At 38.0% G+C, this 26,595-nt stretch overlaps 1 protein-coding gene across 2 annotated transcripts in view; it reads left to right on the forward strand.

Annotated features, from left to right (window-relative positions):
- The window catches only part of LOC131203261 (putative uncharacterized protein DDB_G0290521), a 46,287-nt gene extending 20,326 nt beyond the window's left edge, over positions 1 to 25,961 (forward strand). The window contains exons 1-2 of one of the 2 annotated variants that reach the window (XR_009156327.1): positions 21,003 to 21,498; positions 25,040 to 25,961. Coding sequence is in view for 1 of the 2 variants with exons in the window: in XM_058193269.1 (XP_058049252.1) it covers positions 25,040 to 25,253 (214 nt within the window). In the remaining variant the exon portion in view is untranslated. Of the gene's footprint in view, positions 1 to 21,002; positions 21,499 to 25,039 lie in introns of those variants that run through there. The other variant, XM_058193269.1, reaches the window with a different exon arrangement.
- Positions 25,962 to 26,595: the final 634 nt, after the last annotated feature.

A 26,595-nucleotide genomic window follows, 5' to 3' on the forward strand; every position in this document is an offset into this window, starting at 1 on the left:
TAGTTGTTTCCTTGTAAGCAAACAACCAGTCAGCACAAATGACCCTACAAATTTTCTGAACCACCCTTTCCACAGGTGAGCAATTAAAATAAGAGGAAGACCTCTGAAAACTCTTAACTTTTATTTTGCTAGGAAAGTATTGGGAAGAAATGTCACTATTATGAAAAAAATTCAAAGCCAATCCTTTGTTCAACAAAAGAGAGAAGGAAGAACCACACAGGGCCTTAATGACCAAGAAAGAGGAATTCTAAGAAGAATAATAAGGAAGGTATTTCCAGAAGAATCTGAACTACTAACAGTCAAAGTGAGTTAGTGGTAGATAAAAGTCAATGGAAGTTACTCTTATCTACTGCCAAACTCACTTTGACCATTAGTAATTCAGATTCTTGTAGAGAGCTTTAGCATATGATAAACCTATATATTTATTTGAACTGCCTGGACTCCTGATTTCCTGTGCTTGACATTGGTCACCTGATAGAAATTTGAGTGCTTTACAACTAGCAGATGTTTATGACTGTTACCTGATCCTGTTGTTACATGGAGACCATAAGTTCAAGTTTCACCTTAGCCATGAAAGCCAGCTAGATAACTTTGGGTAATCTTGAGTCACTCTCAAAATTTTCCAGTCACTCTTTTTTAGCCCAGGGTTGCTGTTGTGGGGAAAAATAGGAGAAGGGAGTGTTGGATATATTCACCACCTTAAGTTATTTGTAAAAATAATAAAGTGACAATACAAATAAATGAACAAATATGTTGTTATCAATCATTTATGGGTTTCAAAGCCAGCTTCTCACAATCAAAATCAATGGAGTAAATCACAAATTGTGGTCACATGATGTCTCACTTAATGACTGAGGATGACTTGCTTAACAACCACAGCAGAACTGACATTGTAAATCTGGTGTAGTCACATGATGTTTTGCTTAACAACCATATTACTTAGCAATAGAGTTGCCAGTCTAAACTGAGGTAATTAAGCAATGACTAGCTATAATAAATTTTCATTAAATTCTTCAACACTCCTAGCATCATGTGTAGATCAAAAATATAATTTATCTTGGGTTGGTCAGGTGCTTGTGTTTGGAAGTTTCATACTTCACCATGGTAGTTTTCCTTTTCTATACAGCATATGAAAAAATTTCCCAAATACTGAAATGACAAAATAAGTATTCATCGAGTAGATGTATTCAATATATATTATTGGCTGGTTTAGTTGTAAGTTTGATCAATATCGAAAGGAACAGATATTGATTCTTGCCACTTTCAAAACATAGATATATCTGTCTAAATGAAGTCAAGCTGTACATCAGCAGTTTACTTTTAAGAGAAGAAAAGAACGTGTGAATGTGTATCATAGTTTGAAATGATTTTTAGTAAAGGATATCAGGACAGCGTATTTTATTTCTATTCTGAAAAGAAACAATGCATTCTGCAGTAGATAATAGCCCAGTTCAGATCAAGTCAAGATTCATAATACCTAAAACGAGAGTTTTCATAAAGAAATCAAAGAAAAAGGAAATCAAACAATACTAAAAACCATCCAGTAAGCCAGGGTTAACGAAGTGGCTATGCTAATGTTTATTGTATGCAATTACACAGACACTTGGTCACGATCTTCACTATTTATTTTTAATAATGATATATCAACTGTACTTACTTTTAAGTCTATTTGGTGAGAGGTAGGACAGCACCTCTACAATACAGTATCAAAACATTATGGTTTTTTTCTTTATTTTTAGATGAATCCACTTAAAAATAAAAGCTTTAGAATACATTAGGCTCTTACAAACATTTACAGCCTACATAGTATGGAAGCTTTCCCCCCCCCCAATGCTCCTTACCAAGCAAAAAGGTTTCAATTAGAATATTATTTATTCTGATTTGCGATTACTAGCACCTAATTAAACTTTTGCAGCATGGTGTACAATATATTACATAAATCTAATGTCTCTTTCTCAATAGGATAGGAAGCTAAATTAGTACTGAATACAATAAGGTCTCTCAGATGCAGTAAACATTCTGCAACTGTTGTTGATTATCATATCAAACAACTAAATAACTCAGTTTTTCTGTGAATGAGAGTTTGTTTGTCTGTTTTTTCATCCTGATCATCTCTGCACCTAGAAGAAAGTGGCTACCCAAGAATGTCTCTTTGGCTTTGTATTGTGGAGTAAGACACTTGTTTTAACTGTTCTCTCTGCTGATGTTCTCCATCAGCAGTTTCAAAATTGTGAAAGTGAGGTTGATTTGAAGAACCAATAGGTTGCATTTTGCTATCTGTGAAAAATGGCTTAATTAACCAGCAGTTTGCATTGTGATAGGACTCAATGTGCTGGTTCCATATAAGAATCATCATATTTGACAATTACTCTTGAGATGGATCATTCTGGTCCTATGGAATTTCCAGGCCTTTTTTTTCCCTCTTTCCTTTTAAGCATGAAGGTGACAGAGAACAAAGAAAGTGTAATGGTGTTCAGCTGAATTTTGTTATAATATTCGGAAGATTCAGATGTTTCTCCTGAGCGATACAAAGTCAAAGACTATATACATGCCTATATACTGCTTATTATAAAAAAATTAATGGGGGGGGTTAATTGAATTAAACTGAATCCCCCAAAGTAGATAGAGCCAGGATAAGGAAAACGGTGTGAATCCAAATAAATTGTAGTATTTAGAGAGGGGAAAACCTAAAATTAATAGCGATGTATTGCAATTTTTTACTTACTTGCTCTCTTCTCTGCCTATAAACAAATTATAATTCCAGGTGGGTAAGGGTAATTCTCTCTCTCCCTCCCTCCCTCCCTCCCTCTCTCTCCCCCTCCCTCCCTCCCTCCCTCCTGACAGGACATTGTTTTAATATGTGGCTAATAGCTTTAAATGTAAGGGTAAATAGCAGTGTGTGTGTGTGTGTGTGTGTGTGTGTGTGTGTGTGTGTGTGTGTGTGTGTAATACTCTCAAATCCTCTGGGTTCTAATAAAGTTTGCATGTTGAAGAAAACAGATTTCATCACACTCATTGAGGTCATAATTTATTGAAAATAGTAAGAATTGTGGGACCTATCTTTTAAATACAGGTATCTGATGCAACAGTATTTGGGGCCCATAATAGATTTACCGTGAAAAATCATGTTTTCAGTAAGAGGACATTAGTGTTGCTGGTATCATTAAAGGAAGATGTAGTAGATTATTCCTTTCCAATATTATTAAATACAGTGATCTTCCTAATTTCAATTATGCCAGTAATATTCATATTTGTAGCTAATAACTCCCCCCTTATCCTTTTAGAAAATTGATGACATATTTTGCCTCTGAAGTATTAACTGAATATTGAATATTTCATAATGGCCAACATAGAACTTCTCACATTTTCCATTTTTACAATAGAGCTTTGCTAACTGGTACTTTGTGACCTCTAAAAGTTTGTGACAATAAACCTTCTCAATACAATATTACTTACAGAGAATGTCCTTCCTGTTGAAATATTTCACTACACTGATGTAGTAGTGTAGTAAATACACTACTACATCCTTCACTACAAGGATAGGGTGCGCAACTTAGGTGTCCTCCTGGATGAGTGGCTGTCGTTTGAAGACCATTTGACGGCCGTCTCCAGGGGGGCCTTCCACCAGGTCCACCTGGTTCGGCAGTTGCGCCCCTTCCTTGATCGGGATGCCTTGTGCACAGTCACTCATGCACTCGTTACCTCTCGCTTGGATTATTGTAATGCTCTCTACATGGGGCTCCCCTTGAGGTGCACTCGAAGGCTTCAGTTAGTCCAGAATGCAGCTGTGCGGGTGATAGAGGGAGCTTCGCGTAGCTCCCATGTAACACCGCTCCTGCGCAGACTGCACTGGCTACCTGTGGCCTTTCGGGTGCACTTTAAGGTTTTGGTTAAAGCGCTCCATGGCTTAGGGCCTGGGTACTTACAGGACCGCCTGCTGTTACCACATGCCTCCCACCGACCCGTACGCTCTCACAGAGAGGGACTTCTCAGGGTGCCGTCCGCCAAGCAATGTCGGCTGGCGGCCCCCAGGGGAAGGTCCTTCTCTGTGGGGGCTCCCACACTCTGGAACGAACTTCCCCCGGGTTTACGCCAAATACCTGACCTTCGGACCTTTCGCCGCGAACTGAAGACACATCTTTTCATTCGCGCGGGGCTGGCTTAAATTTTATTGATTCTATAATTTTTATTATTAATTTTAAATGGGGTTTTAGTTTTTTATACATTTTAAATTTTTAGGCTAATTATAAGTTTTTTAATCTTGCATTTTATACTGTATATTGTCTTGTCTGTTTTTATTTTGCCTGTACACCGCCCTGAGTCCTTCGGGAGAAGGGCGGTATAAAAATCAAATAAATAATAATAATAATAATAATAATAATAATAATAATAATAATAATAATAATAATAATAATAATAATAATAATAAAATACACTGATCAGTTATCTGTTAATATTAGCTGGACACAAGTTAAATCTTTTTAGATCAAAAATTAATTATATAGCCCTAAATTCCCATTTGTATTTAAAAGGTAACACATATATTTTAAGTGTATATGCATATGCATATGTATGTGTATTGGATATTACACACATATACAGGTATGTCTATGGGGAGGGGTTTACAAAGGTATACCTAACTGCAAAATATAAGGATAAATTAATATATTGTCAAGATGTTTGACTGACACCAGCGAGACTCTCAATAATAGAATGTCCTGGGTGATTTGATGCCAGTATTTAATATATTTCTAGGGTGATTGTAAAATTAATTAGTTATTAATTTTAATTTTAAAATTAATTTAATGAAAATTAGTGTAACCATCTACAATAATTTAATAATATAATTTTCTAAAAGTGAGCTTTGGGGGCAGGAGCTTGAATACTGAACCGATATCTACACCAATGTTTTATCACCCCAAAGCTGGAAAAGGTGATGTGACGAACATGTCCTTTTTTCCACTATAGCCCCTCTCTTATGAACACTAGCAGAAAATTGATTAACATGCTTCTGAATATTAAACACATGCAAATTGCAGTGCAAACCCTAAAACAGGCTGATTGTAAAAGACAAACAAAAACAGTCCCTGGTTCTGTTCATTTACATTACTCTAAACCAGTGCTTCTCAATTATTTTCTGTCATGCCCCCCTAGGAAGAAGAAAACATTTTTCGCGCCCCCCGCGCGACTGTAAACACGGGGCTTAGCTTGTTATGACAGTGTTTGCCGAGGTCAAACGCGCCCCCCTTTACGGAGCCTCGCGCCCCCCCTGGGGGCCCCGCCCCACTATTTGAGAAGCACTGCTCTAAACCATGATGGCAAACCTATGGCCAGACATGGCACACAGAGCCCTCTCTGTGGGCACATGGCAATCGCCCCAGCCCAGCCTCAATTGGGTTTCTCTATCACATTTCATTCAATCAATTCCAACTTCTTACGAAAGAAAAAGATCTCACAAAGTTGGAACTGTTTCACTCACGCACTTCACAATGGGGGAGATGGGGTCACATCCTCCTCCTGAAGCTCATTATGATGCTGAACCACAATGCGACCCTGAGTCGGCTTGGCCTGGCCAAACAAAAAACAGTTTCTTTTCTTGCAGAGCTGCCTGTTAGGATGCCCCACTTCCCCGCTAGCCAGCTGAGCGTGGACATGGTGTTCCTGGGCTAGTCGGCCTTCAGACGTCATTCCCACCACCCAGCACCAGTTCAGGGGTTTCTCCCCCCCCCCATGTGGGGGAGGGGAGAGAGAAACAGAGGAAGGCAGAGGGAGAGATAGACAGTGAGGGAGGGAAAGAAAGAGAAAAACAGAGAGGAGGGAGGGAAAGAGAAAAAGAGAGAAGGAGGGAGGTAAAGAGAAATGATATTACAAAAGTTTTTCTTTTTTATTGTTGCTAAACGTAAAGCAGGGAAAAAAGGAAGGGGCATAAAAATGCATTTATCACAGTTTTCTTAGAGCAAACAGCTGAGCTCCGTGTTGTTTATTATTATTTTAGGTAATAAACCCTCATTATTCAGATTAAATTGCCGTGTTGGCACTTTACGATAAATAAGTGGGCTTTGGGTTGCAGTTGGGCAATCGGTCTCTAAAAGGTTTGCCATCACAGCTCTGTAAAATACCGCACTACTCTATTGACTCTGCAACATCTCTCTACCTGATGTACCTCCCTGTATATTTTGTGACCTTGGATTTCAAATATTTTCCTCACAAAGAACTTCACAGGAGTCACCATGCACTATAACACCATGCAAGTAGCTTCAAAATTCTCTACACCCAACAATATTTTAATCTTGATGTTATTATCATGATGTGTAGCATCTGTGAAAAATATTGCTTTAGTTAAAAAAACAATTTTAAAAAATCAAAATAAAACCCTTGATATTTCAATAAATTATTCTTGTTTTTCAATGCTCTATAAAATTAATTTTGCATATGTTTATGCATGTTTCAAATGTTCTCTGGGAAAATAGCATGATGTTTTTTAAACTTGGAACTGATTGTATAAAAGAAACAGCTTTCACAGAAAGAGATTTGAATCTCAGGAAAAAAATGATGGCATTTATAGCAGCTAACAGCATCCCTGGATAGTTTAAAAAGTTCTGTAAGAGAAGAGAGTAGATTTATAAAGAATTCCTATAAAGTGACATAAAAAAACAGTCAGTGGCGTAAAATTATTCCCCATGCTTTATAAATGAAGAGCATTTTCTCACTATATATCATTTAATTTCATACTGAAATCAACCAATACTATTCAGATATTTAATAAAAAAAAAATTAAAGCCCAATGTGTTTGTTTAAGATAACTTTTAAAGTTGTTCTAGAGCATATCTGCTATGCATTGATTTAATGGCATATTCTATCGTGTAATGGTTAGTAATTAATAAGGGTAACTAACATTATAGTACATTTCAAAAAAGTGAAATGGAATCACATTTAGTCTTAATTAAAACTAGACTCGTTGAAAATAATGGTCCTTAACCTAGTCATAATTAGCATTAATTTCATGGTTTCCACATGCTAGAAAGATAATGCTCAGAATGTTACAGTATAGACATTAACAAGGTATGGGGTAAGAAATGCCAGAAGTATGGGCTGAATTCTGAAGAAACAGACATACCAAAATATTATTATTATTATTATTATTATTTATTATATTTGTATACCGCCCTTCTCCCGAAGGACTCAGGGCGGTTCACAGACAAAAAACAACAACAACAGAAAACATATAATAGATTAAAAACAGCTAAAGAATAGATAGTTGAATTCAATTGATGCTCTGACTTTTGAATACAAATTTAAAACCTCATTTAAACCCCTTTTTTAAAAATCCCAATTTAAAAAACTACATTCAGGCTAGTCCTGCTCTTCGAAACAGCAACGTCTTCAGCTCGCGGCGGAAGGACTTGAGATCGGGGAGTTGACGAAGCCCCAGAGGGAGCTCGTTCCAGAGGTAGGGGCCCCACAGAGAAGGCCCTCCCTAGAGGCCGCCAGCCGACATTGTTTAGCTGACGGTATCCGGAGGAGTCCCTCTCTGTGAGAGCGCACTGGTCGGTGAGAGGCTAATGGTGGCAGTAGGCGGTCCCGTAAATATCCCGGCCCTAGGCCATGGAGCGTTTAAAGGTGATGACAAGTACCTTAAAGTGAACCCGGAAGACCACTGGGAGCCAGTGCAGGTTACGCAGGAGGGTGTTACATGGGAGCCAAAGGTGCTCCCTCTATCACCCGCGCAGCCGCATTCTGGACCAGTTGGAGTCTCCGGGCACACTTCAAGGGGAGCCCCATGTAGAGAGCATTACAGTAGTCCAGGCCGGATGTAACAAGGGCATGAGCGACCGTGCATAAGGAAGCCCGATCCAGAAAGGGGCGTAACTGGCGTATCACGCGAACCTGATGAAAGGCTCCCCTGGTGACGGCTATCATATGATCTTCTAAAGACAGCCGTGCATCCAGGAGGACGCCCAGATTACGAGCCCTTTCCGTGGGGGCCAATAGTTCGCCCCCAATGGTCAGTGATGGAATTAGCTGACTGTACCGGGCCGCCGGCATCCACAGCCACTCGGTCTTGGTGGGATTGAGTCTGAGTCTGTTCCTCCCCATCCAGACCCGTACGGCCTCCAGGCACTGGGACATCACTTCAACAGCCTCGTTGGGGTGGTTAGGGGTGGAAATATAGAGCTGAGTATCATCAGCGATAGATGACAACTCACCCCAAGACCACGGATGATCTCACCCAGCGGCTTCATATAGATGTTGAACAGAAGAGGCGAGAGAACCGACCCTTGCGGCACCCCACATAAGAGGCGCCTTGGGGTCGATCTCTGTCCCCCCGTCAACACCGTCTGCGACCGGTCGGAGAGGTAGGAGGAGAACCACCGATGAACAGTGCCACTCACTCCAAGTCCCTCGAGTCGGCGCAGCAGGATACCATGATCGATGGTATCAAAAGCCGCTGAGAGATCTAATAGGACCAAGACAGAGGAACAACCTCTGTCCCGAGCCCTCAAGAGATCATCAACCAGCGCGACCAAGGCTGTTTCCGTGCTGTGACCAGGCGGAAACCGGACTGGAATGGATCAAGATAGACAGTTTCATCCAGGTACTGGGGCAACTGTCGTGCAACCACACTCTCGACAACCTTTGCCAAAAGCGAAGGTTGGAGACTGACGATAATTTGCTAAACTAGCTGGGTCAAGGAAGGCTTCTTGAGGAGGGCCTCACCACCGCCTCTTTCAAGGCGGCAGGAAAACACCCTCCATCAAAGAAGCGTTCACGATTTTCTGGAGCCAGCCTCGTGTCACCTCCCGGTGGCCAATACCAACCAGGAGGGACACGGGTCCAATAAACATGTGGTCGCATTCAATCTCCCCATTAACCTGTCCATGTCCTCAGGGATCACAGGATCAAACTCATCCCAGATAATAACATCAAGACCTGCCTCCCTCACCCTGTCCGGATCCACCCAGTCTGTGTCCAACCCTTCCCGAATCTGAGCGATTTTATCAAACAGATATTGTCCAAATTCCTCAGCTCGACCCTTTAAGGGATCTTCTACCGCTCCCTGATGGAGGAGCGAGCGGGTCACCCTAAACAGGGCGGCTGGGCGATTATCTGCTGATGCAATGAGGTTGGAAAAATACTCCCGTTTTGCCAGCCTCATCGCCACAAGATAGGTCTGAATTTGAGACCTAACTAGTGTCCGGTCAGATTCGGATCGGCTGGCCCTCCAGATACTCTCTAGGCGTCTTTTCCGGCGCTTCATCTCCCTCAGCCCCTCGGAGTACCAAGGGGCTAAACGAGATCGGCACCGGGTCAGAGGCCGCAAAGGCACAACTCGATCTAGAGCGCCAGCCGCCGCCCGATCCCCGGCGGCAGCAGAGCTCCAGCCGAGTTGTGGGCCAAATCCTCAGGGAATAGCCCAAGCTCCGTCTGGAACCTTTCAGGGTCCATCAGGCGCCTGGGACGGAACCAGCGAGTCGGTTCCGTCTCCCTGCGGCGGGGATCGGCGGTTCGAAAGTCCAGCTGAAGGAGCGAATGATCTGACCATGACAAGGGTCTAATAACTAACTCCCCTAATTCCAGATCATTCAACCACTGTCCAGAGACAAAAATCAAATCCAGAGTGTTTCCCCCGATGTGAGTGGGGTCGTTCACTAATTGGGTCAGGTTCAAGGCCGTCATGGAAGCCATGAACTCCCGAGCTGATGTGGATGCTATCCCCACCGACGGCAAATTGAAATCCCCCATGACCATAAGCCTGGGGATCTCCATTGCCGTCCCAGCGACCACATCCAACAGCTCAGGCAGGGAATCTGTCACGTAGCAAGGAGCTAGGTACGTGATCAGTACACCCACCTGCATCCCACGGCCCCACTTAACGAGGAGGGACTCACATCCGGTTATCTGTGGTACAGTGATCTCCCTCGGCTCAAGACTCTCGTTGATAATAACCGCCACTCCCCCACCCCTACCCTGGGCCCTGGCCTGAAAATATACTTTCAACATCTGATAAATGATGGAAAAGATTATAGGGCTGCAAAAATATATTTATGCAGTGATTAAGTATATTTACTGTGTAGCCAAAAGTCTTAAAATGTGGGTGTGGTGGATCAGCTCATTTGCCTATTAAAAAAATTTCTATTATAACCAGAATGCAATATTAAAAATTTTAATGTAAGTATTTACAGTCAAGGTCATATATATTTTGGGCAATGATATTTTTTTGGCATTTGGCCTCTGTGCAGCAGCACACTGAACTTGAAATGAAACACCCAAGATGCAAGTGAAGTAAAGACTTTTAGCTTTAACTCAAGTGGTTTGACAAAAGTATGGCATTAACCGTTAAGGAATTACAGACATTTTAAATTAGCTCATAAATAATGGGACCAACTAACATAATTGCAAATATAAGGATGTTTTGGATTATAAGATGTTCCTTTCCATACGTCTCTTCCAATCATTCTGATAAAGCTAATCTTGGTTCCATCAATCCAAAAAATCTTATCCTAGAATTGGACAGGCTTTTTTAAGAGACAAAATCTGGCCTGTCTATTCTTGAGCATTACCAGTGATTTGCACCTTGTTGTGAAGCTTCTGTATTTACATTCATAAAGTCATCTCTTGACTGTAGACTTTGACAATGCCATGCCTACTTCATCAAGAGTGTTCTTGACTTGGCTAGAAGTTGTGAATGGATTTTCTTCACCATTGATAGAATGTTTCAGTCATCAACTTTAATTGCCTTTTCTGGTCTTTCTGACCTTTTGTGTTGCTGAGCCTTTCAGTTAATTCGTTCTTTTTCAGAATGTTCCAAACTGCTGTTTTGGCCACTCCCAATATTTTGATATCTCTTAGATGGATTTTTTTTTTCAGCCTAAGGATTTCCCATTAGCATAGTCACCTCTTTGGAGGTCATGTTGAGTGTTCCAGTGAACAGATACCAAATGCAAATGTGAAACTCACAGCCAACTCCAGATCTTTATCTGCTTGATTTTCATGGACTAACAAGAGAATAGGGCATACTTGGTCATGGAACTGCTTGTCAGCCATTTGTCCCTTTATGAGCCACCAAAATGGGGGTAGGTGTATTAAAGTGGTTGTAATTCCTCAATGGTTATTGACAAACTTTTGTCAAACCTCTTAAATTAAAGCTGAAAGTCTTCATTTTGCTCACATTTTGAGTGTTTCATTTCAAATTCAATTGATGGTGTACAGCAGTGGTTCCCAACCAGTGTGCCGCGGCACTAAGGGGTGCCGTGAGATCTTTTGAGGGTGCCGGGAACTTTTGAGCTACGGAGATTTTAAATATCTATTTCCTTATAAGGGTGCCGGGAACTTTTGAAAGGCTTTCCAAGGGTGCCTCAAACAAGAAAAGGTTGTGCCTCAAACAAGAAAAGGTTGGGAACCACTGGTGTACAGGGACAAAATGCCACAAAATATGTTGACCCAATATATATGAACCTGATTGTATGTGTGTTTTTGCCTTTAAGTCAGTCTTTGATTATTGGTGGACTATTCTCTGTTTTTTTCTTGGCAAGGTTTTTCCAGAAATGGTTTGCCATTGCCTCCTTCTTAAGACTAGGAGAAATTGACTGGCCCAGGATCACCCATCTAGTTTAGTGTCTAAGAAGGAACTAGAACATGGTGTAATGTCTTATAGCCTGATGCTTTAATCACTATATACGAAAACTGGTTCATAAATCAAATATGGAACAACTAATATTTCAAACTTGAAAAAACAAGGTTGTATGCTGTCATCTTATCTGTTTCACTTATAAGCAGAAAATATAAAATATTGGACTGTAAGAAATTTTTCAAATGCAATTAAAATTGTCAAGTGAAAATCCAAAACTTTTGATATCTTAATAATATAATTTTGATGTTTGGATTTCGCAATATGAAAAAAGCTAAAAACAAGCAATGCGTAAATCAGGGATGTCAAACTCATCCCATCATGGTGGCATCACGTGACATATTGGGACTTTTTTCCCCTTTGCTAAACTGGCCGTGGGCATGGCCAGCATGTGACACACAAGTTTGACAGCCCTGGCCTAAATAATGGAAATGGGTGGAGAGTTATTGAAGTCATAATAGACTTTATATTTTCAGTCTCAAAAAACAAAAGAAAACAAAAGTAGGGTGATATTGAAATAAAAGGATATTTGCTATTTGGGAGAATACAAAATTTTAATGCAGAGCCACTACCCTGTCAACAAAGGGTATATATCATTAAGAATATGGTTTCAAATTCTAAAATATGCTATAAGATGAATCATCTTATAGCATCTGAATGAAGAAAAATTGATATATTTACATTGTAGTGCTATGGGAAATTGTTGAGAATACCTGGGACTGCAAATAAATAAAATCATTCAATACTAGATGTAATAAAAGCAGGCTGCTCAGTGGAAAGGCCAATAATAAAGGGAAAACTTAAATATTTTGAACACAATGTGAAAGCAAGAATCATCAAAGTTGATCCTGATGACAAAAGCTTACAAGAACTCAAAGAAACAGTTTCTAGCAGATATCACTACTGAATCTCTGTCTATTGGGTCAGAAAGTCAGAAAGTGATGGAATGGAATGACTGAACAATAAAAACTGCAGCAGTTGAAAGAATCATAAAATCATAAAACTGGATGAAATTTCAAGGTCCTGGATAATACATCTAAACTGTGATATTATTTGCTTTATAAGGAATGCTACCTTTTGTAAAGGATCTTGATATAGAGTAGGATTCTTAGATAGATTTCATATTAAAGAAATAAACTTTTCTGAGTTATTTTCATAATGGACATATTTAGGAATGATTTATTTATTAAAAACTATAAGAAAATACTTATTAATTTTATTTTCATAATTTAGTTCCATGTATTTATTTATATACCATTTCTGCATAAATATGTGTGTGTGTGTGTGTGTGTGTGTGTGTGTTTGTGTAGGTCTTTGGTTATTCGGGTTTTCTCCTGCGTAAAATTGGAAGTGTCTTGGTGACGTTTCGACGAAGTCACATTCGTCATCTTCAGGCTGGTGTTTACAGCTTTGTGCTTCTAGGAGCAATGTGTGATTGCAGCTGTTTCTTCCTTATAACTGCTAATGGGGGTTTGAACTGATTGGTTGGGAGCTTGGCTGTGTTCTGATTGGATGGTGGGGTTGGCTGTGCTCTGATTGGATGGGGGGGTGTTCTGTTTGGGGGGGCTTGGTCATGCTCAAGTTAGTCTGAGTTGCAGGGGGTTTTGAGTTGGTGAGCTGCATTGCTGTTGTTTGGCTTCGTGTTCGTGGCTACATCTTCATGGTGGGTGTCAGTCTGCTGAATGTATGGATTGGAGGGGTTTGAAATGGCTAATGATGCAGCTGCGGTCTGGCTTCTGGTCGTGCTTCATCATCGGTGTGAGTTTGAGTCTGCTTTCTGCATGGATGTGTGGTGGTGACATGCTGTGTAGCACTCATGAGTGTGGGTCTTGAATCATTCTTCATGTTAGAAATTTGTTTGTCAATAATGCGGCTGCGCGGGTGATAGAGGGAGCCCCTCGTGGCTCCCGTGTGACACCTCTCCTGCGCAGATTGCACTGGCTACCTGTGGCCTTCCGGGTGCGCTTCAAAGTGTTGGTGACAATCTTTAAAGCGCTCCATGGCATAGGGCCGGGTTATTTACGGGACCGCCTACTGCTACCAAATACCTCTCACCGACCCGTGCGCTCTCACAGAGAGGGACTCCTCAGGGTGCCGTCAGCTAGGCAGTGCCGTCTGGCGACACCCAGGGGAAGGGCCTTCTCTGTGGGGGCTCCCACCCTCTGGAACGAACTCCCTCCAGGACTACGTCAACTTCCGGATCTCCGAACCTTTCGTCGCGAGCTTAAAACATACTTATTCATCTGCGCGGGACTGGATTAGGTTTTTAAAGTAATTGGTTTTAAGGGGTTTTTTATTATTTATACTGTTTTAATGATTTGGGCTTTAGAATAAGTTTTTTAATTGTCGTTTTAATCTGTATTTATATGTGTTTTAACTGCCTGTAAACCGCCCTGAGTCCGTAGGGAGATAGGGCGGTATATAAATATGATAAATAAATAAATAAATAAATAAATAAATAAATAAGGGCGGGTTTCCAAATGGCTGGTAGGCGGGAAGTATCATCTCGTTTATTCATGCTGTGTTGGCATTTTTCTATCTCGATGGCTTCTCTGATTATTCTGTTGTTAAAGTGTTCAGTTTTGGCGATAGTTCTAGTATTTTTAAAGTCAATTTTATGTCCTGTGGCTTTAAGGTGTTGGACCAGGGAAGAAGTTGGTTCCTCTTTTCTGACTGAGTTCTTATGTTCTTCAATGCGTGCACTTATTCTTCTGTTGGTTTGTCTGATGTATGTGGTTTGTCCGATGTATGTACAGAACACACCCCCAGCCAATCAGAGCACAGCAAAACCCCCAACCAATCAGAACACACCTCCACCCAATCAGAACACAGCCAAGCTCCCAATCAATCAGTTCAAACCCCCACTAGCAGTTAAAAGGAAGAAACAGCTGCGATCACACATTGCTCCTAGAAGTACGAAGCTGTAAACACCAGCCAGATGACAAATGAGACTTCGTCGAAACGTTGCCAAGACACTTCCAATTTTACACGGGAGAAAACCCGAATAACCAAAGACCTACATACAAACACCCGTGAAAACCTCAGAAATATATATATATATACATGTGTATATATATATATATATATATATATATATATATATATATATATATATATGTGTGTGTGTGTGTGTGTGTGTGTGTGTGTGTGTGTGTGTGTGTGTGTGTGTGTATATATATATATATATATATATATATATATGTATGTATGTATATATGTATGTAGAGAGAGAGAGAGAGAGAGAGAGAGAGAGAGAGAGAGAGAGAGAGAGAGAAATTCATGTGTAATATGTGGACAATGAAAGCTTGAAAGTTATATGATGTGGCACATTTTTTCAGAAGTAGGAAGTTATTCACACAACAAATAAGGAACCCAGGTATTTCTATCAACTTGTAAGATTGACCAGATAGAAAACACAACCAAATAAACTAATTCTACTTTATTGTAAGGTTGCATTAATCAAATCTTGCAAGTCTGAAAGTATATTTCTCCCTCTGTCTCCTCTATAGCTCAAGAAACTAGGGAAGTTCTGCTCTGTCCACAATCTTGCTGCTGTCGACTCTGAAATAAACCTGGCTGAAGTCATCTTTTTCTGCTTCATAGTCACCATGAATCTGGAGAGGGGGAAGGGGAGGGGGAAGTAGATAGACCCATTGAATCTCTTTCTCCTGTTTACCAAGGTCATATCCATATATTATTACAATGTTTAAGGTAATAGAAAACTTTTTATTTATGACCGTAACTTATAGAAATCATTTGGTGAAATGTGAATTCTGTATATTGTCCAGTTGTGGGATTCAAATTTTTTTACTACCTGTTCTATGGGTGTGACTTGATGGACGTGGCATGGCTTGGTGGGTGTGGCTTGGTGGGCATGGCAGGGGAAGGCTACTGCAAAATCCCCATTTCCTCCCAATCAGCTGGGACTTGGGAGGCAGAGAATCGATGGTGGCAAGAGGTGGGATTTACCAGTTTTCCAAACTACTCAAAATTTCTGTTGCTGGTTCTCCAGAACTGGTCAGAGCCTGCTGAATACCACCTCTGATATTGTCCCACATTTTCAAAGTGTGTGTGTATTATGTCTCTAAGATACAGTTATCCTCTGGCATTACTTATAATTTAATATTTTTTTGTTTACATTTATACCCCGCCCTTCTCCGAAGACTCAGGGCGGCTTACAGTGTATAAGGCAATAGTCTCATTCTATTTGTATATTTTTACAAAGTCAACTTATTGCCCCCCCAACAATCTGGGTCCTCATTTTACCTACCTTATAAAGGATGGAAGGCTGAGTCAACCTTGGGCCGGGCTTGAACCTGCAGTAATTGCAGGCTTTGTGTTCTTAATAACAGGCTGTACCAGCCTGAGCTATCCGGCTCAGGCACTCCTAGGGGAGATCAAGTTAGCCTTTTCTCTGCTGGTGTACAAAAAATTTGAAAACAAAGTTATCCTTAAGGCAGGGATCCTCTAGGCAATCTTGATTTCTTAGTTTGTATTTGTTCTATTAGTTTTTCTTAAATGTTTTCTGGTGTTACTGTTCATATATTTGATCTATATCTTTCTATCCAAATTAATGGTATAGTTTTATCTAAAGATTTTATGAACGTTTTGTATTTGACAATGTGTAATGGACAATAAAAATCACAGATGAAAACTAAATAAACAAATAAAAATGAAATTTCATCTCATATATGAACTCAAAATATTTAGAGCTGATTTACAAAAGGATCACCAGTTTTAATAGTCTCACCAACCATACATGAAATTCATGATGAAAAAAAATAATATCTAGTATCTGAACAAGCTGTTGATTCTAATGTATTTTATTAATTATCAGCTGATTTCACTGTAGTCATCTGGTGGCATATTTATTTAATATAATTTAAGCAATAATCTCTGGTTCCAGTCACCGATCCAAATTTAATCTTGCATCATTCTCCTGGGACACATATATTTGTCTTCATTCATTAATATACCTTTTGAATGATGTCCCACTGAATTTAACAGATAAGGGAATATATGACTGAAGTATGAAAGCAGCAACTTTTCAAATATCTGGGATAAATCTCACAGAATCCTACTCTGTTTGACATAAAAATGCATAGTATTTAAACTTATAAACCAGTTTTTCCATTATTATAACTCTGAGAAATACATCTGTGGAAATATGTAAAAATACTACTTGCTAGTACTTTTCAGCTCTGTCCTTGTTGTACAGTGCTTTGAACTCTGGATACAATGTCACCATTGCCCTCATCTTTTCCGTTGAGTTCATTGCTTATCGGTTTCCTGCCTTAACCTGTGCCTAGGTAAAAGGGATTCTTGACTTCTAAGCATTCTGCTTCAGTTTGCCTATCCCTGGAATATGCCAGGCATCTTTCTATCTTGCTAGCTGGAAGTTAACGGTGCTGCTGTCACAGATTTTCCCATTGTAAATAGCATGTGGAACTACCTAAGATGAGGTATTACGATCAAGTTGTCTGAATCAATTAATGACAGGAAACACTTCCAGTACATGAACTGCCAGAGTGGGCATGGTGCTTTATGGACAGGCACTAAATGACATGGGGAGGGAGCACAGGAAAGGGATAAAGCCATTGCAATGAACCTATTACAACAAGGCACTCTATGTGTTATGTATTGAATGTATATAGTTCTGTTAAAATGAAACTAAACTTTAGATAACCCCAACTGTTTTGGAAGGAAATTTAAAACATTTATATTTGGGAGGGCTTTTTCTAGTTCTATGATTGGTTAAGGCCCTGTGGGCCTAGAGTATAAATAACAGGCATTTGCCTGCAGTTCCTCAGTTCCCTTTTTGAGTCAATAAATATTGTTGTGGCTATGCTGATCTGGTTCCTGCCTACTGAAGCCCTCTACACAATAGTATGTTTCCAAAAGTTTGGCTTGGTTGCTTTAAGGCTCTCCCTACATAAACTGAATATGTATTAGCATGCACAGAAGACACTTCTGCTGTTGTGAATTAAGAAAGCAATCTTCCAAGATTATTTAGATTGCTCTATGATAGACCTACCATATCCGCTCTGCAAAAGTATGGAAAACCATTAGATGGCAGCTGAGAGAAATTTTGTAAAAATTCTACCTTTTTTCTAGTCTACATATTATTGACCTAACAATAATATAGCTTAAAAAAGCAGTTTCACTATGTCAGATAATAAATTCTTCAAGCCAAACTCAATACAGTTTTTTGTTATTGGTTTCTCCTAAACAACGATAGTTAAATATATTAGTCAAAATTCTCTAAGGACAGATGATGCCAAGGTCATTTGGTTAACTATGAGTGAATTGAAAATGTTCTCACCAAATACAACACTATATTTACTATACCATATTGAGATTTGAGTGCTTTTATTGCCATCCATCTTTCTGAAGGTGATTGTTATTTACTTTTAGATTGTACAGTCTGACAAATTGAAGCATGCTAAAACTGAGTGTAATAAATTTCAACCAGAAATCAAGGGCAAATAAGACAAATATATTACCATGTATTGGGAATCCTAACTCTACCCATTGCCATAATCTTACACAATACATCAGCAAAACGTTTGTATGGAACAGAAACCCAAAAATTCAAGAAACACTTTGTAAGAGTTCCTTTAAAAACAAGTAAGATTTATGGTCTTTTTGATCTCCTGCAGGAGATGATGAAAAGATTTAGGCTCCTAGATTGAAGGACTTCCATTTCAGCTACCTGCTGCTCTGTATTATCTTAATGAAACCCTAGCTCTCTGCTCAAGGCATTCAAGTGTTACCTATGTAAAAATTATCTATGCTATTTCTTTGAATAACTTACTTCTTTCCTACAGAAAAACAGTATCAGCAAATGTACTTATTAGAAAAGTATAGATGGATGTTCGAGCTGTGCTCAGATGACTGTTTGCATTCTGACAAAAATAAAAGCAACGATTATATTCACAAGCACTAAACTAGAGGAGTTTTCTTTGTTTTTTAGACACAGAATGTTGAACAACATTATAATGTTTTGTTTGAATGTAATATAATGGATGAGCATATACTAGAATTTGTACAGATTTAAAATTGTATATTAAGTTTTTGGGTAGAGAAATGGAATAAATTCTTTCTCTTAATTCTTTCAGAGGAATGATATATCTCCAACAATTCTCAAGAAAAAGTAATGTGTAGCATTACTGCTGAAAAGTAAATTGGAAAGTGTTATCTCATGTTGCCTTCCATACCATATTTTTTGGAGTTTTTTGGGGAGGAAAACAAGAAAAAAAATCTGCCTCTGCCTCCCAGCAATTTGCCTCCTGGCAGGAAACAGCAAACAGTTTGTTTTAGTTTCATTTTCAGCACAGCCTGATTAGCACAAGAAAAAAAATCTGCCTCCCAGCAAATTGCCTCCTTGCAGCAAACAGTGGAGGCCCACACAGTAATAGGCAATGGCAATCCCTGCAGTCTGAAATAGCTGAGGGTCAGGAGGCCAATTCAACCGATAATCAGCTGCTTGTGCTAATCAGGCTATGCTGAAGCTGAAACAGGCTGTTGGCTGTTTCCTGCAAGGAGGTAGATTTCTGGGAGGCAGAGGCCAAAGGGGGGGTGGGCTGCTGGGGGTGGGGTGGGGACTACATTCAGTGTATAAGACACACCAGACTTTTCACCCTCTTTTAGGGGGGGAAATGTGTCTTTTACTCTGAAAAATATGGTAATTTAAATGTTGGATTGAGAAACTTTACAGACTAAGTAAGAGATGAATTTTAAATAAAATATTGGACATTTATACTCACACTTCTTTTACAACTTTAAATAAATAAATAAAAGAATATGATGCATAAGAATATCTCTGCAATTATTTTATCCTTTGAATAATTTATCAAGTAAATTATTTTTCATTAAAATCCCTGGGAAGTTGGTAGAAGAAAAATACCAAATAATTTATCTTTCTGCATTCATTCACTTATCACTGTAAGCCAAAAAGATTAAAAACAAAATACATTGTGGCTAAGCATGAGATGGATAATCTGTAGCCTAGTGCAATATAGGGATCATATGGTATTGAATCTCATTTATTTATTTTTTTATTCTGAAATTTGTACATGTCCTCAATTTAACTGTACTTCATTAGATATTAATATTGTCTTTTCAAAGAGCTGTATCGGAAGGCAGAAAAGGAAAATGATGGTGATGGCTGAAAAAAGAAAACAATATGAGAATTTGGATTTTCTCACCTTAGTCCATTTCTTTTTTAAACTGTCATACCTTTACAGAAAGGTTGAGTTTTAATTGCTATGTTGTAACCACCATCTTGCATAACTTGATGTACATATCCTCTGATACTCTAATGGTAGATGGGGCAAAGACATCTGCTAGGGAGCAATCAGATAAGAGATAATATTGGTAAATTAAGATTCTCCTGCAGCTCAGATGAGACCGTTCCTAATTCCTATGGCTATAAAGGAGATGGTGGGAAAATAATATTTTCAGACTTGTAAGATTCTGTAAATGTTTACAGAAAAAAAATAGAATTAATCATCAGGTTGTGTTACCTGCTGGTCTATCTGGGAAGACTGACAGATAGCAATAGCACTTAGACTTATATATCACTTTACAGTGCTTTACAGTCCTCTCTAAGCTGTTTACATATTGCTCCCCAACAATCTGGGTCTTCATCTTACCCACCACAGAAGGACGGAAGGCTGAGTCAACCTTGAACCTGGTAATATGTGAACTGCCAAATTGCAGTAGACTGCAGTACTACACTCTAACTACTGCGCCACCGATACCTTTGTTCTGTTTTAATATTTTTCTATTTTTATTTACTGTTGTCTGGCAACTGATCATCCATTCTAAATTTAATTAAAATTAACAATTGCTTTTGTTGAGGTGGGCAGCTATATAAATGTGATAAATAAAATAAATATTTTGTGACTATTATTAAGATAAAAGCATTAATCATAACAAACATTTTAAAGTGAAATGAACACAAAACAAGTAATCCTTCCTTCCTTCCTTCCTTCCTTCCTTCCTTCCTTCCTTCCTTCCATCCATCCATCCATCCATTCATCTTTATGGATCTTGTGAAATCAACCGTATGCATTATCTGCTATGGAATTGTAAGCTTTGAGGAAAATTTGGAAATTGGACAAATTCTAACTCTGGATTTATGTTTCATAGGTTATTAGTGGCTTATGATAGAACATTCTTTTTCTTGAAAATGTACATAGAATAGATTAGAATAGAATAGAATTTTTATTGGCCAAGTGTGATTGGACACACAAGGAATTTGTCTTGGTGCATATGCTCTCAGTGTACATAAAAGAAAAGATACGTTCATCAAGGTACAACATTTACAACACAATTGATGATCAATATATCAATGTAAATCATAAGGATTGCCAGCAACAAGTTATAGTCATACAGTCATAAGTGGAAAGAGATTGGTGATGGGAACTATGAAACGATTAATAGTAGTGCAGATTCAGTAAATAGTCTGACAGTGTTGAGGGAATTATTTGTTTAGCAGAGTGATGGCCTTCGGGAAAAAACTGTTCTTGTGTCTAGTTGTTCTGGTGTGCAGTGCTCTATAGCGTCGTTTTGAGGGTAGGAGTTGAAACAGTTTATGTCCAGGATGCGAGGGATCTGCAAATATTTTCACGGCCCTCTTCTTGATTTGTGCAGTATACAGGTCCTCAATGGAAGGCAAGTTGGTAGCAATTATTTTTTCTGCAGTTCTAATTATCCTCTGAAGTCTGTGTTTTTCTTGTTGGGTTGCAGAACCGAACCAGACAGTTATAGAGGTGCAAATGACAGACTCAATAATTCCTCTGTAGAATTGGATCAGCAGCTCCTTGGGCAGTTTGAGCTTACTGAGTTGGCGCAGAAAGAACATTGTGAGTTGGCGCAGAAAGAACATATTGTGGGGCACAGTTTTTTTATTGAAATATACACCAAATAATGCTTTAAATTAAACATCTTGTTTAATATTTTCATGATGATTTCAACATAGTTCAGAAAAGTTGTTCATAGCTAATTAAAATAAGAACAAGTGACATTTTTCACAAGAGTACAATATTCATCATATGCTTAATAAATTACTTTGAGGTGAACTAATGTAATTTAATAAAAATGGTGCACGAACATGGAGGTTATATATGTTAACAGTTTGTAATATTTTGATACTGTATGTATTAATAAGCAATAATGTATTATCACCGGTCATATGAGCAAAGGTAAAGTTGTAAAAATAAAATGTATTGAACCATTTAGCAAGGTATTATCAAGACTAATCTACTTTGATCAATATACTGATTAATGTGCTGTAATTAGTATAAAAGAATCAATTACCATCAAATATTTTGATCAATGAACCCGTAACAAACTTAGATGCAGAATTTAATCAGATTGATTTATTTATGGTACTAAATGTGAGAATTAGACATTAGAAAAATCCTAGGTTTCATTTCTTTCTTTCTTTTTTGGGGGAATTAGTTTAGATTTTTTTCCTACTTCTTTAGTTCTCATGGTGTGAAGAATTCCTCAGATCTTCTCTCTTCCCCCCCTTTAAAGTTTCAAAATATTAATTTCATTAAACAAGTTGAGAAATTAAATTAGTATTTATGAAAAATAATTTCGTGCTATCACCAAATTGTTTAAGTAACTTCATTTAATTCAGGAAACTATAGATGGGCCACATCCACCCAACTGCCCCAATCTGTCTCAAGCAAACCTTACCCACAGAGCACAGGTCCTCATATCTCTACCTGTATTTTAAGGTAAGTCCACACCTGGAATAGCCTGACAAATGCTCTGGTACTTTTCCATACACTTCCATGCTAAAATTATGCCTGCAGGCAATTTAAGTCACATTGATAAATGTTGTTCAAATTTAGTTCATTTTCCAGTGCAGCCATCCCTTTCTGTCCAGTCTATGAACTCTTTTTCCATCCCTCAGTTTGGCTGCAAAGGCAACTAGGCTATCATCTCCTTCAACCATTTATTTTCCGTTAGTGAACAGGTAAAGATCCTGAGTAGTTTGCTTTTTATTTAACATATACAGTATACGAACCTTTACAAGAAAGAACTCTGTTGCAAATAATCATCTCTTGTATTCCTCTATGGTGTTTTTTTTCTTCTTTATGTTAAATAAGTTACGTTGTTATTTATTTCTTTAATGTATTTGAATTACATATCATCTAATTGCTGTATGACTCTAGGCAGCATAGGATCTAACAACAAGTAGAAATGCATTGCAAATAAGAACAGGATATAAAAAAGAAGCAAAAAAACAGGATGGCAAATTTGGTTGACAACTCTGAAGCCTTAAAACACAACACCTGCAAGACTTTCAAGGAAGAAGTGGCAGGTTGAAGACAACTCTGCCAAAAACCAGTCTACGACTGTATTGGAATGGTGAACTAGAGTGTAGACTGGCTCTTCAACAATTTCTCTCCAATCAAGGAAAGGACTTGAGATTGCCCATAACTGCTATGGATACCAGTAGCATTTAGATTTCTATACTGCTTCACAGCACATTACAGCCCTTTCTAAGCAGTTTACAGAGTCAGCATATTGCCCCTAACAATCTGAGTTCTCATTTTACTGACCTTGGAAGGAAGCAGGGTTGAAATTCAGCAGGTTCTGACAGGTTCTGGAGAACTGGCAGCGGAAATTTTGAGTAGTTCGGAGAACCGGCAAATGCCACCTCTGGCTGGCTCCAGAGGGGGTGGGAATGGAGATTTTACAGTATCCTTCCCCTGCCATGCCCCCCCAAGCCATGCCCCCCTAAGCCACACCACGCCCACCAAGCCACACCACGCCCACAGAACCGATAGTAAAAAAAAATTGAATTCCACCACTGGAAGGAAGGCTGAGTCAATCTTGAGTTGGTGAGAACTGAAACTACTGGAGCCCTCGATCAGCAGAAGTAGCCTGCAGTACTGCATTATAATCACTGTGCCACTACAGCTCTGCTTGTCTCAAGAAGAATGCAAGAAGATCTCCAACCAGTTTAGAACTCTGGGAAATTTTATCCCATATTCATTGTTTGTTTGATATTCAATTCACAAGCTAGAACTTGTCAGTTTTGGCTGCCTTGTGACTGACTACATTATTTATTATGGGAAAATTTGTTTGGTACTCATTGTTTTTGGTACTCATCACACCTCTTGGAATCAATTAAGGATGAGTACTGAGATACCACTGAATAGCCTTAAGGAAAAATGAGTATATAAAATAATATAATAATATTTTAGAAAACAATAGATAACAGAAAGATTATTATGTTGCAAATCATTGTTGAAAATCAAAGCACACCCTTCAACTGGATTTAAAATATTAGTTCAAGATTTTGATTTATATGGAAATCATTCATTCATAAATACTGATGATTTATATTTTCAAATGTTTTTATTTTTTGAAAAGCATCATTAGAAAATAAGCAATGTAATGGAATTTGCCATCAAATGAATGCATATGTTTTATGAACACGTGCTTGGAAATTACCAGATACACAGTATATTCTATATTTTTACAAGTAGACAGGCAGCTTTGAATTTCCTAGCTAGCCTGGCCAAACCTAATTATTTTCCATTATAAATTTAACCATCTGCGTGCACAGTTGGATTTAATGCCCCCATCTTCAATCATTAGAGAGAATACATTTTACAGTCTGAAACAATGAGATAGTTTAAAAGCAAAAAGCCATCTCAGCTATTTCTCTTATTAATGCTTCTCTGAATAATAGACTTTCAAAAGTAGCTATTAAATATATTATTAAATATATTATTCTTTTATTTCAAATTGATTTGCTGGGTAAGGCTTTTTAAAGTATGGCAACATGTTTAACCAGTTATAAAGAATGAATATACATATGTGTGTGTGTGGTGGGATTAATTTTTTTTAACAAGCAGTTCTGTGAACATGACTTATTTGTGGGCATGATTTGGTGGCCATATGACTGGGTGGGCGTGGCTATCTGGTCATGTGACCAGGTGGCCATGGCTACGTGCATAGGGACTACTCAGAGGGCTGAAAAAAGTTATTTCTGACCAGTACATTTAAAAAAATATATTTTAAAAAGTTTTTCACACAACAAATCCCTTACAAAAGTATAAATAGACCTTATCAAACTATGATTTTTTTTAAAAAAAAATTAAATGTATTACCTGCCAATGGAATTAAAATGGAGAACACAAACAAGCCAAATAAGTAAATCCCCTTAGTTGTCTGGGTTTCAAAAAACACTCCCAACGAAATAAAACTCCGACAATAGATTCATTGAAATAGTGGAAAAACTTGTCTTTCTTACTGTTTTCCTGAGTTCTTTAATAATGATCTCAAATGATATATTTATTTATTTTTTCTTACATTTGCAAAAGCCAGGCTTTAGTATTCATAACTTTTGTAACTTCATAACTTTTGTTTCTCTTATAGGTTCTTTCATTCGAAGAAGCAGTGCAAGATCAGAAGATGTGGAAAGACTTGGCCCATAGAATTGCCAAGAGTCAGCACAACTGAATGGATATCACCATCACCATCACCATCACCATCACCATCACCATCACCATCACCATCATCACCATCACCATCACCATCACCATCACCATCATCATCATCATCATATCATCATCATAGGTTCTTTCACTAATACAACAGATTCTCTTTACTGAACATAACAGAAAGGCGTAAAAGTTGACAGCAATATTTGATTAAAATAAACTTTGCATTTGTTTTTCACATATTTGAAAAGATAGGAGTAGGTTTGCCCTCTGAATGAACATATTACTATCCAAATACTAGCAAAAGAAGTGTGATCGAAAAATTAAAATGCAAACTTTATAACATTCTTCAGTATTCTTACTAACTAAAATACATCCATGCTGAAAATGAAGTACTTTTAAACTTAAACAAAGGGATTCCTTTTGACATTGACATACATTTTAGCCCTCATGATAAGGACTTATTTCCATGGTTACTAAATATAATTGAAAAAAATCTAATACATTACATGGTATATGTTTATTCTGTTGCCCTATCAGAATATTTACTTTTGATACTATTTCTGTACTGCTGAAGTATTGTCTTAACATTTAGCTTAGTGACTAATGTGTATATTAGCATAAACTTGTGCTTAACATTTATTCTATAGGCCTCCAGACAAAATTCTAACTTTGCTTATAAGGTCAGAAGTATAGAATATGTAAATACAGAAAGTCAGAAGTTTCTTAAAACCTCAGAAAGATTTTTAAAATGCACTTCAAATTTCTGATAAATGGTTCCAAAGTAATCAGTATAAATATTAGTATTTGCTTAAAATAATAATTTAATAATTCATGTAACAATGGAAAGGAGCCTACTTGGGAGGGATGAGTTCATAATTAATCTAATCAGTTTTGCATTTCTTATGTAAATTGTTTCAACTCCTACCCTCAAAACGCTATAGGGCACTGCACACCAGAACAACTAAAAACAAGAACATTTTTTCCCAAACGCCATCACTCTGCTAAACAAATTCCCTAAACACTGTCAAACTATTCACATTAGGCTGCATTACTATTGCTATTGGTCTTCTCATTGTTCCTGTCACCCATCTCCTCTCACTTACGACTATATGACTATAACTTGTTGCTGTATCCTTACAATTTATATTGATTGTTTCCTAATATGATTTGATTGCTTATTTGTACTCTATGACTATCATTAAGTGTTGTACCTTAGGATTCTTGATGAGTGTATCTTTTCTTTTTATGTACATATGCACCAAGACAAATTCCTTGGGTGTCCAATCACACTTGGCTAATAAAGAATTCTATTCTATTCTATTCTATTCGAATAAAATAGAATAGAATAGAATAGAATAGAATAGAATAGAATTTTTTATTGGCCAAGTGTGATTGGAATATTCTATTCCATCCTATTCTATTCTAAAAAACCCTTTTCATCTTTGCAAAATAACTTCAAAGTAAACCATCATGAAGATTAGAGACTGT

This window comes from Ahaetulla prasina, chromosome 8 (genome assembly GCF_028640845.1).
Source record: "Ahaetulla prasina isolate Xishuangbanna chromosome 8, ASM2864084v1, whole genome shotgun sequence".
Lineage (NCBI taxonomy): Eukaryota > Metazoa > Chordata > Lepidosauria > Squamata > Colubridae > Ahaetulla > Ahaetulla prasina.